The sequence below is a fragment of the Eucyclogobius newberryi genome, unplaced genomic scaffold (genome assembly GCF_026437365.1).
Source record: "Eucyclogobius newberryi isolate DKJ021-1_F unplaced genomic scaffold, fEucNew1.0.hap1 SCAF_11, whole genome shotgun sequence".
NCBI lineage: Eukaryota > Metazoa > Chordata > Actinopteri > Gobiiformes > Gobiidae > Eucyclogobius > Eucyclogobius newberryi.
This window is the reverse complement of record NW_027315735.1, coordinates 5312461-5326239: the sequence shown is the minus strand read 5'-3', so window position 1 is coordinate 5326239 and position 13779 is coordinate 5312461. Positions and strand designations below refer to the sequence as shown.

Below are 13779 nucleotides of genomic sequence, written 5' to 3'. Positions count from 1 at the left end.
AGGAAGATGTGTCCAGCATGAAGATCAACAGCAATTACTGTTGATATTAAGAATTTTCTTGTGTTTCTGATTGTTGTGCTCAATTCTTGGATCTTGGATCTTGGATGCAGCAAACATATACTACTACGTGGACATTAACTCATGGGATGACTTTGCACTCATGTTTAAAGAGAGTCAGGACAAAAGGACAGGATTTTGATAAGTGGGACTTTTAGGGAAGCATTTGGGTGAAGTATATTTTAAAACAAATTGTTCAAAACTATGGTGATATTCGCCCAACAGTGGAGGGCATCTTTAACCACACTAGCATACAGCCTGCCGGAAACTATTAGAAGAAGAAGAGGAAATAGGTGCATCCATACGGAGCACTCAAATACATCTACCATAGGATTCTGCAGTAAACATCATAAAAATGGCAATGATATATGCAGAAAGATGCAACATTGGTGGTATGATGTTATCAAATTTTAAAGTTTTGAAATCTTTGCACTCTGGGACCTGGTTTCAAAAAGTGTTGTTGTCAGACCCTGAAATGCCCACACCATACGGATAATACTTGTTTTAGAATATTTTTGCGGATTTGCTTTGTGTGGATGGCCCTAAGAGCTGCTTTTACAATACATATCTACTGGGAAACAAAATAAATTATTTTTTTAAAGACTGTGTACCAGGTAGATCGAAAGGCTGCATCAATTCTTTTACCAAACCGCCATGGAGAGTCTGATAAACGGTGAGTGGTAAGTGCGTTGTGAGTGCACCTGCTCTACACCTGAGCCGGTGTGTGATTGAAGCACGGGGCCTTTAACTAAACACATCCCTCTCCCACATGAGGCCTTAGACAGACACAGGAGCAGATGCACGGATCCCTACTGCATCATTGTGTGGATGCGCTTTCTGGCAGCCACACGCTCTCTTAACTGTGATTTAAATGTGTTTGCACAAGCCTCAGTTTTACAATACACAGCACTATTACAATCCCTGGATTTTCATATGCAATAGAACTCAGTACTATTGGGACAAAACTTTACAAATACTAGATTTTAAACATGATTCACATACAAGGTAGAAGCTAAGTTGTAGCCACTCCACCCTAAACACTTTTCGTGCTGTCTTGTTGACAAAATACACTGCCCGGCTTAAAGGTGCCATAACATGCTTTTTTCACGTTTTGTAGTCTATCCTAAGTGTATAATTGATAATAATAAGGGTTGTGCAACACCCTTAACATAATCGTTACAAAATATCACCCAGACCTTGGACCCTCTCACCAACCCGGAAATGCAGACGGCTTGGTTTGATATTCGCCCCCACCCTTGCGAAGAGCGAGCTGGCTCCCCCGCCCAACCCGTGACGTAGTCTCAGAGAGCGTGTGTGTGCCCCGCCCAACCCGTGACGTAGTCTCAGAGAGCGCGTGTGTGCCCCGCCCACCCGTGATGTAGTGTGTGCCCCACAGCTGTTAGCTCTGCGGTGCGCCGCTCCGCGCGAGTGAGTGAGAAAGAGTCTACTTTGAGACTATGCGATGATGACGCGTGCTTGCCCTTATGACGCGGTCTTGCACCCACCGCCCGTCAGTTTGGAGATTCGCGGAAAGGAGATAGTCTGTAATATAGCTAAACACTGCGGGAATCAATCAAAAAACACTCTGGGTACATATATGAAGCACAAATAGCAATGTAAGAAGGTTAAAAGCTCTGAAAAGTCGATTTTGCATGTTATGGGACCTTTAAAAAAAAAAAGGCCACCTGGATTAAACTAAGCAAATACAATAGGCCTGAGCCTCCTACTGGAGAACTGCTGCAGTGATGATCTTTCAGCTGCAAGACGGTACTTAAACCCAACTGATGCTGTGAGCGTCTTCTCATTTCTGAAACAACCATGTGGAAAGACAAATCATGGGAAATATGTCAGTGTGTTTGAGAAGGGTCAAATCATTGGCATCAAGCAGAGAAAACATCTGCAGAGAAGCAGAAACTAATCTACTCCAGATCTTTTCATTTTCCTCAGCTGAAGCCTGTTCAATTCAATCCTCTTTGCCAAATTATTGATGACTATCTTTTAGAGTTAGTCAACTTATGGATGTCTGGCAGCAGGGTTGAGACTGGGAGGGTCAACAAATTCTATTTTATTGTTGGGCGGGTTATAAACTGCTGACCACCATATTGGATGTGCGTGTTCCACGTTTATCTTTTATGCGTTTAGCCACATCCAAATTCTGAGCCCTCTTGATTTTTCTGTGTTTCCTCCACCTCTGGCTTTAAGTCTGCGCCCTGCACTTAAAGGCGCAATGGACGATTTTTTGGCGATTTGCGAACGCAGGCGGAAGTGCGCATGCGCACTCCCCCGTGCGGACTGATACAACACACACGTGCGTTTGTTTATCAGCGCAACGGATCACATCGCATCTCTCGTCTCCCGTCGATTTCCGTTTTCTTCTGAGTCAGCTCGAACAGTCTTTCTCCGTCTTCATTTTGTCCCGTACACTGAGGGAACTTGATAGATAAATGCGCTTAGACACGCGGAAACATGCTCGTTGCAGGTGAGTGGTAGGTGCGTTTTATGATTGATACGTGGCAGGACTAATCGGCAGTCCACGCCACGAGGAAATAAGACTCAGATTTGGGCCAAAAAAATCGTCCATTCAACCTTTAACAAGTGAGCGAGAGTGAGGGAGAGAGCGAGGATCAGAATTAAAGTCGCAGACTCCAAGTTCCTTTTTAAATGATTGTTAGTCATGTAGATCCTACATGTTGTCACCAGTTTTTAGGAGATACATGTCACCAGTTTTTAGGAGATACATGTTGTCACCAGTTTTTAGGAGATGAATTAGACTACATTTTCAATAATAATAATAATTCAATGGGGCGCTTATTAAACATTAAGTGTATAGTTTATGGTGTTAATGTTGGACACATTATGCTCAGCACAAGGGATTATTTCCATGTCCTGATACACATCAGTCATTGAACATATTGACACATCACAGCATAAAAAAGTACAACGTACAGTGTGTTCAAATTGAACTTCAATGAACTCTCTATAAAACAACGTCTGCTCCAATAACCAATCCGCGCTTATGTTGTCTTCCTATAACACGAGTGCTTCCAGATCAAATACACCTCACATCAGCGTCTTACCGAGCTTTTTCAATTTTTATATCATATTCTTGCTGGAGGGTGAGCACATTACCTTTGCTTGCTCTCGCCTTGCAGCAGCAGCTGTTTACAGCACAGAGCTCCATGCTGAACCCACAGAGCTGTGCCTGTCAAACTGCACACAAACAAAGATGGCAGCTGGCTACAGAAGAAAGTTCAGCCAGCGTGTACCTGCCGGGGAACTGGACATCGCTGGCCTTTGTTTCACTGGGAGCTGCTGTGCACTGCAAAGGTACACTTCAAAATGTTTCATCCAGAATGTAGTTGGATTGAACAAATGGTTTCAGTTTATTTAGCAAAATGTAGCATAATATGAGGAACATTTCTAGAGTTTATGGACTAGAATGGAAACCTAACCAATTAAAATGTCTTTAGAAATGATATTGCCCAAAATTCAATCAGAGAGCTGCCAAAAATCCAGACCTTTGTGATAAGTATTGCCAGTTATCCTGGAGCTTAATCTGGAACAAAAATTAAAGTAAATCCCGTCAATTTTGTCATTTTTGTTCCAGCCTAAGCTCCTTGCATCAGTTCTCAAATTTCCATTTTGAATAATTCCTACTTGAGAACTACTGCCCTATACGTCTTATATCCTTGTTTAGGTTATCAATTTATTTATCAGGGACAATACACATAAGACATTGAACTGCAGGAAATATGCTTGTGCCAAGTTATAGCAAAGATGCTAATTTACACCTGCAGTCCCCGAGACAGGTTAATGTCAATAATGACGTACATGCCAATAAAATACAAGAAATGTAAACCATACATTTATACATTGATAAAATCACTCATTCAGTCATTCATTTAGTAAAACCAGTGACAACTGGTCAACTTACATAAGTAACAATTCACTTATTTAATCAAAGTATCAGTATATTTTTCTCACAATATGAACAGATAGTTTTCCTCGATCCACATATTGACGCAAACTCAAATCTAATTGTTGCTGGGTAATTATGTCAGAGGACAGCCGCATGGGAAACGCCAGAAGCTGAGATAGAAAACATGATTTAAACTAAATAATGTCTTCATTAGTGTATGAATAATATGCTTCGAAGTTTACAAGGAAAATAATAACATGGCTAAGACCTCCACTGATTAAAGCCTATGTAAATATCAAGTGAAATACAACAGGAATAACCCCCATGGGGGACTCAAACAAAAGCTAACCCAGAGTTTCAGCAGCGACAGCACCGGAGTAAGCCATACGTGGGAGGGGCACTAAAGGAGCTGCTTTGTGTTTTGTAAAAGTTAATCATATCACACTGAGCCTTAAACATTACAGCTACAATTGTATTAGTATTTATTATTGGTTGATTCTTAATATTGGTTTTATTCACACATTCACTGTATTGAATTGACATGTTTTAAAAGAGCTAAAAGAGTTACTTTTTCCAAAAGAGTAAAACATTTTGTAATCTTATAGTCTAAAATGCCTATTGTTGTAAAAATATATCCTTACATCCTAATACTGCCCTTCAGTTTATGCCACAATCCACATTGTTGGCCCTAAACAACCCTACAGTGCTTCCTTCACTTGAAATTCTACTGGTGAAACCGCTCTTGTTTTGGAAGCTCATTTTCGCCTTAGTTTCCTTATCCCTGTGGACCAGGAGCTTTGAGGCTATGCAGTAATGGTATTCTTGCACCAATCAGCCTTGCAGCCGGAAAGTACACTCCAGGACATGTAAACATATCAACAATGCACTATTTCAAGGACAGAACGCCACGAGAAAAGCCTTTTCACAGCGCAAACCGACGTGCGGACAGTAAGAGCATCAGCACAAGTGGAGTGTCCTACCACAAATCACCAGCACGAGCACGCCTGGAGTGGGCGCACTGATTGATGAAGTTTGCTGTTATTATATCACAATTACGTATGAAAAATGACTGCACCCTCATGTTGTTTGCAAGCTAATTTGCCGTCTTATGACAAGATGATAGCTTGTTGGCACCAATCGCTCAATAAATAATGTTTGTTCTTACCAAGCAAATTGTTTATTATCTTTCTATAATTGTGTTTTGAGTTCAGCCAAGCCACTGTGGCCATCTGATTTCCCCTGAGGATGAATCCACTTTGAGTCTGTGCCAGCTTGTGCAACGTGTTAAACTATCATGAACATTTAACATTTGTTTTCACTGTTGTGTACTTTTCATGGTAAATAGTGTATGTAATGGACCCTAATTTTAACAGTACCAATTCCATACATTCAGTCTAAAAGAAGGGATTAAATATGCCACATCGGAGCGTTCAAACCTATTTACTATTACAAAAAGCCAGGTCATGCAGAACATTTTGTAATATATCATATTTAGTCTGTTTTGATCTAATGCAACATTATCTTATCATCTGCTTATTATCTGTTCTATTATATACGTTCCATTATTATTCATTGTTTTATGTTGAACCCATCATCAAAGCAAATTCCTAGTTTGTGAATATTCTGATTCTGTTAAGCGGTGACTTTTTTTTGAAGGAAAAGTAAATAATTACATTTTTCTTTTATTGCAGTCAATAATCTGTGGTCCAAAATTGTACAGATTGATGGAAATAAGCGATGACACATTTAGAAAACCCATTAAATCAGGATTAGGTTGTGTTTAATTGTAACACAGATTGGGGAAATGTTTATTTGTAAGGAAGTGCAAACATCAGGAAAGCGCATATTAAGGAAGAGCCAGGCGTTGTTCAGTGTTAATCAAACCAGCAGGCGGGATATTAACCTAGCAGAAGTGGACTACTTTGTGTTGTTGGCCCAAGCAGGAAGCAATAAAACGGGTCACTCCACAAGCTCCGATCCTGCTGGCCAACTGAATACATCTCGATTAGCTGCTATGAAGGAGCCCGACTCATCTCAATCCAACAATAAGGCTGAATAACAGACGGGAGGGCGCCGCGTGGAGAGAGGGGAGGAGGGATGCTCGGAGCCTGCAAATTCTTGGCTAGATGGAGAGGACTCGCATTTGGACCAGGAACATCTCCAAAGAGCAAAGACAACAAAAAGAAAACCCAAGTTTGTTTGTTCAAAGTTGTTTGTGAGCAAGAGCAGACAAGACATTCAATAGAAGATGGAGGAAGTGCGTTTGAGAAAGGTTAGAGAGGCTGTTTCACTTAAATGTTGTCTTGTCTTCCCAGCGGTGATTCGATGAGTAGTCAATATCTCTCATTGGGGTCTTTCATGCTCAGTTAAGTAATGCATTGATCGGCGGCCCTCAGTACCTGCAGAGAATCTCATTTAGAGCGGGTCACAATGGGCAACGTGTCCGGCATTGACAAGCTTGAGTGTCAATGCTACAATTGCCTCGGACAGAAAAGTAGTGTTGTTAATTAGTCAACCTTTCACTTTGATTTTTACCTCTTTTCTTTGCGTTGAAAGTGCACAATGACTCCCACACTCCGATGTGTCCTGTGTATACGGAGCTTTTGTTCGCTCGGAAAATGGTCTCGAAGAAAATTAATCCATCTTTATTTGACGGATTTATTTTTTGTTTCACTTGATGATGAATAAATCGCAAAAAAGTGTCAAGAGTATTTTTTTCTTGTTATCTGCCAGTGTACAATGTTAGCTTGACATTGTACACTGAAAAAAAGTATAGGAATATATTAAAGTAAGTCATTTTCTTATTTGTTCAGTATTGTATATTGTAGTTTTGTGTGTGTGTGTGTGTGTGTGTGTGTTTACTTACGTTATTATGTACTGCAACCCATCTGCAGACACGCCAACATTTACATTATACCCATAGGAAAGCCCTCAGAACTGTATAAATATATTATACTGTCCATAAATGAAATAGTGCATATTTAATTACACTAGTGATTACACTAGTTACACTATCCCTTATACTGTCTCACTGCAATACTGTATGCAATACCACTGCTATATCAATATAACTGCAGTAATTTGCTCTCACCTAATAAGTTGAAAATGATCACCTTTTTAACATTTCTTGTTAGTCTTATGTAGGCAATGTATTTAATTAGCAGTGTAGTAAAAGGTAGGCCACTTCAATTATAATTAGTATTATCAATATTTATTTTAAGCTTAACAGGAACAAGAGGAACGCACTGCAAGATAAGATGATGTGAGGGAAGCTTTTCTGTTTTGAGCTGTAATAATTTAGTGATATTAATCTGTGTTCATCACTGTTTCTGTGCTCTTCCATCACTGCGAGGGCAGGGGATGTGCAGATGTGAGGTAAATGACATGTGTACTTTCACAGTGTTTAATTTGCTCTGCGCGCTCTGTTCTTCTTGTTGTGCAGCACAAACACAGCTGAAGGAAAAGTCTGTCACTTTCCCTGTGACTTTGGGCATTCTCCGGCTTTTCTTGCATGAACGTTTCAGTGAGCGCTCTGTAATAATGTTCCTCTTGAGCCCCGTTCTTCATCACATGAGGTTGCGTATGATTGGTCAAAGGTCTAAACAAGCCCATGGATGCAATGCACATACTGCACGCTCCAATATCGCAATAACATTATATTTTCGATATATTGTGCAGCCCTATCAGTCACATAGGACTTTATTCAGTCACAAAGTGTCCCTAACTGTCTCCTCTTGAATGAAGCCCATCTTTACAAGCAGAATGTCAAGAAGGTGAAGCTAAGAGCTTTCACAGTGAAGTGTGCCGGAAAATAAGCCTTGTCTGAGTGCTTCCATCACGGCGCCACACTTTGGACATTCCACATGCCCACAAACGCCATTCAAGTGACAAATCAGACATTTTAGAAACACTCCAATTTGCAAATGGAAGAGCCTCAATGAATGTGAATGATGTCCATGCCAAACTCCGATACATAAAGAAAAACTAATTCATGACGAACATATAACTATTATTGTTATCTACAATTAAATTAGTTGAATAGGTTTTCACACTTTTTGATAAAAACTGTTTGAGCACCAAAGGTCCATCTAAAAATCAGTGCCAATATTGTTGTTTGATCAAATAAAGTCTCATACTATAGAAAAGCTTTTTAGACATCCAACGCAGGAAACATTTAGTGAGAAAGGCTGAGTGGATTTGTGAAGCTCTTTTCAAAGCAGCTGGACTCCATCAGGGGACCGGGAACATTATTTTGGACAACTAGTGCTTATGTTGTAAAAGTAATAATGCATTTTGGTTTGTATTTATGGTCCGACAAATAACAGAATAGATGTTTTTTTCCAGCGTGTTTCTCTGTATCTAGATATTATGCTAGTAGTAGTAGTAATACTCGTAGCACTGCAGCGTGACAATACTGAGGGAACAAGAGTAAACACTATAGACAGAGGTTAAGAATGTTTAACTTAATCACATTATAATTACACAGAAGTGACTTTGCAAACAACCACAGGCCAAAATATGTCAGGTTTAAGTTGCAATAATTGGGTAAAATGTCTGAGTAAGATCCCATTTGCTTTATTTGTCATTTTATTTATTTCTATTTACTTCTATTTAACATAAATAAAAGAGGGTAAAGAATACTTAAATGCATGTGAATTAGGTCTTTAGTATTGAATATAGGAAATGCATATTTATATTTTGATCAGTAGTAATTTGTAGCAAAATAAAAATAACAATTGTGGTATTTTTTTTTGCATCATGCTTTTGAACTAAAATGACACCACATGAATAATTCATGAAGCTGTGGCAGATCTCTGCAGTGAACGTGTCATGTTTAAAAGACCAACAACAAGCAAAGCAGCACAACAGAAGCTCTTCAAAGTACAAATGAGTCTTTGTTCAGAAGTTTAAAGACCACTGAAGAACACTGTGCACTTCAGTGAGAGAACTGGGGCTGTCACTGTTCTTATTTGTGTCAGTCTCACAGAGGAATAAAGGAGAATATAACATTCAATCAGAAGCTGTAACATAGGTAGCATCTGCAGCAGCTCTGAACTCCTGGAGATGGGACCAGGTGGAAGTCTGTGCGTATCATCATGACTCTCAGTGATCAGTTAGTTTGAGCTAACTCTGAACGAAGGACAGTGTCCAAACAGTCTGAAGTCTGAGAGTGATTTATTAGAGGCAACATGATGACCACACACACAAGTGGGTTCTCTGGTTGTGTGTAAGTGTAGTTATGCATGGAATGTGCGATGTGTCACACTGAAGCAGAAGAGCTGGTCCAAGTCCTGGGTTACTGCAAGTTTGTTTGTTCTACTGAATATGACCAGATAATAACTCAGTTTGTTTTAATATTCTTTGCAGACTATTCAGGCACATATGCAGAAAATGTAATAATATATAATGGGGAAAAAGGTCCAATCCTGGGCTCCGTGGCAACTTTGTTTCCCCTGTCTAGAGTCTGGTTGTGCCAGGCTACTCCGGCCTGTGAATTGAGCCCACAATTATGTAGCACAGATTAGCTATCAGGCTGCATTGTTGCAATGCAATTTATTCTCTCAAGACGCCCTGATGTGTCTTTGGTGCAATCATTATTGACATGTTGAAGTGTCTAATAATAGTCATTTCTTGTTGGCTGCACTGAAATGGACAAAATTGTGCTCAATGCGTTTCTCGGTTTGAACAAATCCATTATAAACAGAACAATGTATCTTTGATACAGACGCTAATTTGATATTGTGTATTGCAATAAATACAATAGTGTAACTTTTTTTTTTACTTCTCTATAATCACTATGGATGTCAAGATTATAAGGTTAATCAATAATCATAATTATTCAAGTCACAATACAATTATATTAATTAATGATCATAGGGCTGAAACAAAATACTTTATTAATCACAACTAATTGATTATTGAGATAAACCTCAACTAATTTAGGAATTCAATAATTGTTTTCAGGTCTATTCACATGCTCCAAAACATGCCATGTGCTGAAAGAAGAGGTTTTATGGCTCCGACAAGGCAAGAATTATCAAAATCACAACAAAAACATGGACATTTAGGGATTCTGATGAAAACCTTCAATCTCTGCAATCCACACAACTGATCGTTAGTTGCAGCTCTAATGGTGACAATTTTAGAAGCGTTATGACTTTCTCTCAGTCTCAGAGAAATTGTGAATAATCCATTGTGTTTTTTGTGTGACATCCCTAGCAATCGCTGACAATGAACGCCGACTCCCGGCCGACTCCCGGCCGACTCCCAGCCGACTCCCGGCCGACTCCAGGCCGACTCCAGGCCGACTCCAGGCCGACTCCAGGCCGACTCCAGGCCGACTCCAGGCCGACTCCAGGCCGACTCCAGGTCGACTCCAGGCCGACTCCAGGCCGACTCCAGGCCGACTCCAGGCCGACTCCAGGCCGACTCCAGGCCGACTCCAGGCCGACTCCAGGCCGACTCCAGGCCGACTCCAGGCCGACTCCAGGATGACTTTAGGCCGACTCTAGGCCGACTCTCGGCCGAGTGTGTAACGCGACAGTGACCGTTGCTTTACCTGGGTGTGGGATGGTGCCAGGCCTTTGCGTCCGTACACGCCGATCAGAGCGTTCTTCTGCACCGAGATGTTGAACTTGATGAATCGCGGCTGTTCTATGTTGAGCTGCGAGCGCCAGAACACGGCCGGGGGTAGACTCTGGCCTGCCCTCTTCCCCACCTCCACCTGCCCCGTGTCAATGGAGTTGTTTTCCTGGTGCGTCGCGCTGCTCCTTCCTGCCAACAGAGAAGAACACGTCCCAGCCCTGATTATGCCACTTATTTGCAAAACCATAATTGGCTCTGTGTCACAAAACCTGTTTTCGTTCAAAAAGCTAAAAGTGTGACTCCTGTTTGTGTGTGCCACTTTACTCTGTTGGTTTGTAGTACGTAAATATTTCGTTCATCATATTTATGCTCTAAATGGGCGTTAGCCAGGCTCAACAGGATTATATTAATGGCCCTCTACTGTCCCCCGATGCCCGTCTTAAAAGAAATAAGACCAGATATAATTGGCTTTTTATATAAAACTCCAGGCACTAACATATTTTTCTTTTTCTTTTGACTTGTAAGGTCTGGAATCAGATAAGGTCTAAATGGAATCTGTCAGATATAGTGACCTTGCAGAAAGAAAATGGCGACAAATCAAAACAATTTGGAGAATGATGTCCGTAAATGCTGCTCAGAGATGGGAAGTCGGTGGTTTTTAATGTGATCCAAATGAAAAACTGGCAACAGGCAACACGCTATTACCAGAACAGATTTCATTGTTAAGAAGACGAATCGGAAAAGTGTTTTCAAGCTCCGCGCTGCTAAATCTCCGCTCGGGAAAAGATGGAACTGTTTAATTTTCAGAGGCAATAACTTTTCTCTTAGCGGAGGATGATGCAGCGGGGCAATTCTCTCCTCAGCAGTTGTTCGCCCGAAAGCAGCGAGGACGGTTCAGCGCAAGGTCTTCCATTTTTTGTTCTGCTGCCAGTGTCCGAAGGAGTTAGAAGGAGCCGGAGAAAAGAGAACTGTACGAGCACATTCACACTATTCTTACAGAAGTTCAGGCGTGACTAAGGATATTAAGTGGGTCGACAAAATCTTTTCTTTCTTTTTTGAAATGTAGGTCTTTTTATAGGAAGCAGTGGTGAACCATTTTGATACTAGGGAATAGGCCTGATAGTCAATGTCAATATTGAAACCACAATGATACTAATAAATATAATTACAAAACTGTTCGTGAAAGGTCATATATTGTCCTGTTTATGTGATTTATTTATGTATTTTTTAATCAATACTTCAAATGAGTATCTAGTTTTTTATACTTTTGACAATCCTATGCCAGATGCCCAGGATTAGGGATGCCTGAAGGAACAAATCTCACACATTATGCCTGAGTTAAAAGGCAGCTTTAATGAGTTTTAACCTTGTTGCAACAGGGTTTCCTCCTTATTGCTTTACTCAAAGTTATATTTTGATTGATTCCTTCACGTTTTAGTTAATCCTGTTTTGTCCTGCAGCTGAGGATCAAGTGCTCAGAAAAATCCTATTGTTACCCCTATCCCCTATCCCCGCCCACATGCCTGTACTTTGTTGTAATTATTTGAAAAATGAAGACTCTGAGTGACACATGTAGGGTTCTGAAACTAAGCCACTTTTTCAAAAACAAAAACCACGTTAAAGGCATGTTTTGTTACGGTGAAATGCCACTGTGAAGAAGCTTATCAGTTCTAACAAAATAGAAAACAATGATCTACTTATGTTACAGTTAAATACTAAGTACGTATAAAAAAACCTGGAGTGTCCTTTAAGTTGCTACTGCATCAGTTTTAATTGAGACTAGTTTTAGCTAGTTTTTCTTTCCCTGAGCTAAATTATCTATTAATGAACAAGATAAATGAAGACTTGGATTTTATGAAAGCAAATTGAATCACAATCTGAGCAATGAGGTGTTATATGAGTGATTTTACAACGTGCCCCTGGTGGCCCTACTACAGACAACTATTATGGTAACGCGATATAGTTTAACAAATACTTTCGGGAGCATTTCTTTTGCACAGCATTTGAACTGGAGCGGTGCATCACAGGTCGAGCCTCAGCCAGTGTGAACGCGCTGCTGCTGCTGCTGCTCTGGGGTTTCTGTGTGCTCTGCTTTTGAAAATATGCTAATGTGATCCTAAAATGTTTCAAATTGGCACAGCTTTTTTGAACACGGCACACTGGAACTGGGGCTTCTAACTGAAAACCGTATGCGGCTGCAGAGAATCACCAGCCTGCTATTATACATGCTTTCACCGTAACAGCAGAAACTCTCAGCCTCCTCAGCCTGCATCTCCTCTTCACCACCACAGAGGCATGCGTTGACTCTTCATTGCACCTCGCATATGTATATTTCGGCTTGAACTCGATGACTAGACTCTTGCTTACTGCTCAGTGGTGTAGTGCTTGCTATGCGGCACACGTGGCACATTGTCTGATTCAGCATTTTGAGCTTAAACCCAGATCTCACAAGCTGCTGAATGACCAATGACGGCAATAGAACAAACGTAATCCATCCAACATTATGTATTTATTGAATTTGGTGTTACTCAATTATAATAAGTATCAAGAATTCAAGGTTACCCAGAAGAGATCTTGTATTCCTGTGTTTTGAACGTTGGTGTGTTTTTCTACGGCTGTTTGCGCCGAAATTGATACAAATAGATAGATAACGTCTTTTTTGAGACAACACGCTGCAGTCTTAGTCAAAACATGCAGTCTAGTGTATCAGACATTCTGACAAACACGGACGTTTCTGTCAAAACATGTCAAGGTAATTATATCTCTTACCTATTGTCTGCGATGGAAGAAACAACTAAACTGTTCTAATGAAGACGACTTCTTAAGTGTATCAGGGAGATCCTTGGCCACTTGAATGAAGGTGAATAAAGATTACTCGTATAACTTTGAGTTGGTAAATGAGCAGAGAAACAAAAGCTGATGCATTATTTTTCTCCTTTAAATACCAGCATGTGAAGTTTATTTGGGGGCTGCTTCTGTAAAGGGTTAAGCAGAGTTGGTCCTTTCTGGTTGAAAAAAAAAGAGCTAAGATTACATTTTGACTGTCCATATCAAGCAAGTAGGGCTGCAGGATTAGAATAGCAGGAAATTGCACATTTGCAAATGGAAAAGATATAACTCCAAACGCTCACAGGCATATTTCAAATGCACATCATGTGAAAACCTCAACATTGTTCGGCTTTACAAACCAGGAAAAGAACAGTCAAGTTCAGAATGTG

The 13779-nt window shown here is 40.4% G+C and overlaps 2 protein-coding genes across 8 annotated transcripts in view; one reads left to right on the top strand and one right to left on the bottom strand.

The window, feature by feature from the left end:
* elovl6 (ELOVL fatty acid elongase 6) overlaps nucleotides 1-13779 on the top strand; it is a 557878-nt gene that overhangs the window by 285172 nt on the left and 258927 nt on the right. The window lies entirely within an intron of this gene.
* Nucleotides 1-13779, bottom strand: part of LOC140348922 (teneurin-3) — a 263968-nt gene that overhangs the window by 115812 nt on the left and 134377 nt on the right. For all 7 annotated transcript variants that reach the window (XM_072435086.1, XM_072435102.1, XM_072435094.1 and 4 more), the window contains one exon: nucleotides 10536-10750. In XM_072435086.1, coding sequence (XP_072291187.1) covers nucleotides 10536-10750 — 215 coding nt within the window. The remainder of the gene's footprint in view (nucleotides 1-10535; nucleotides 10751-13779) is intronic.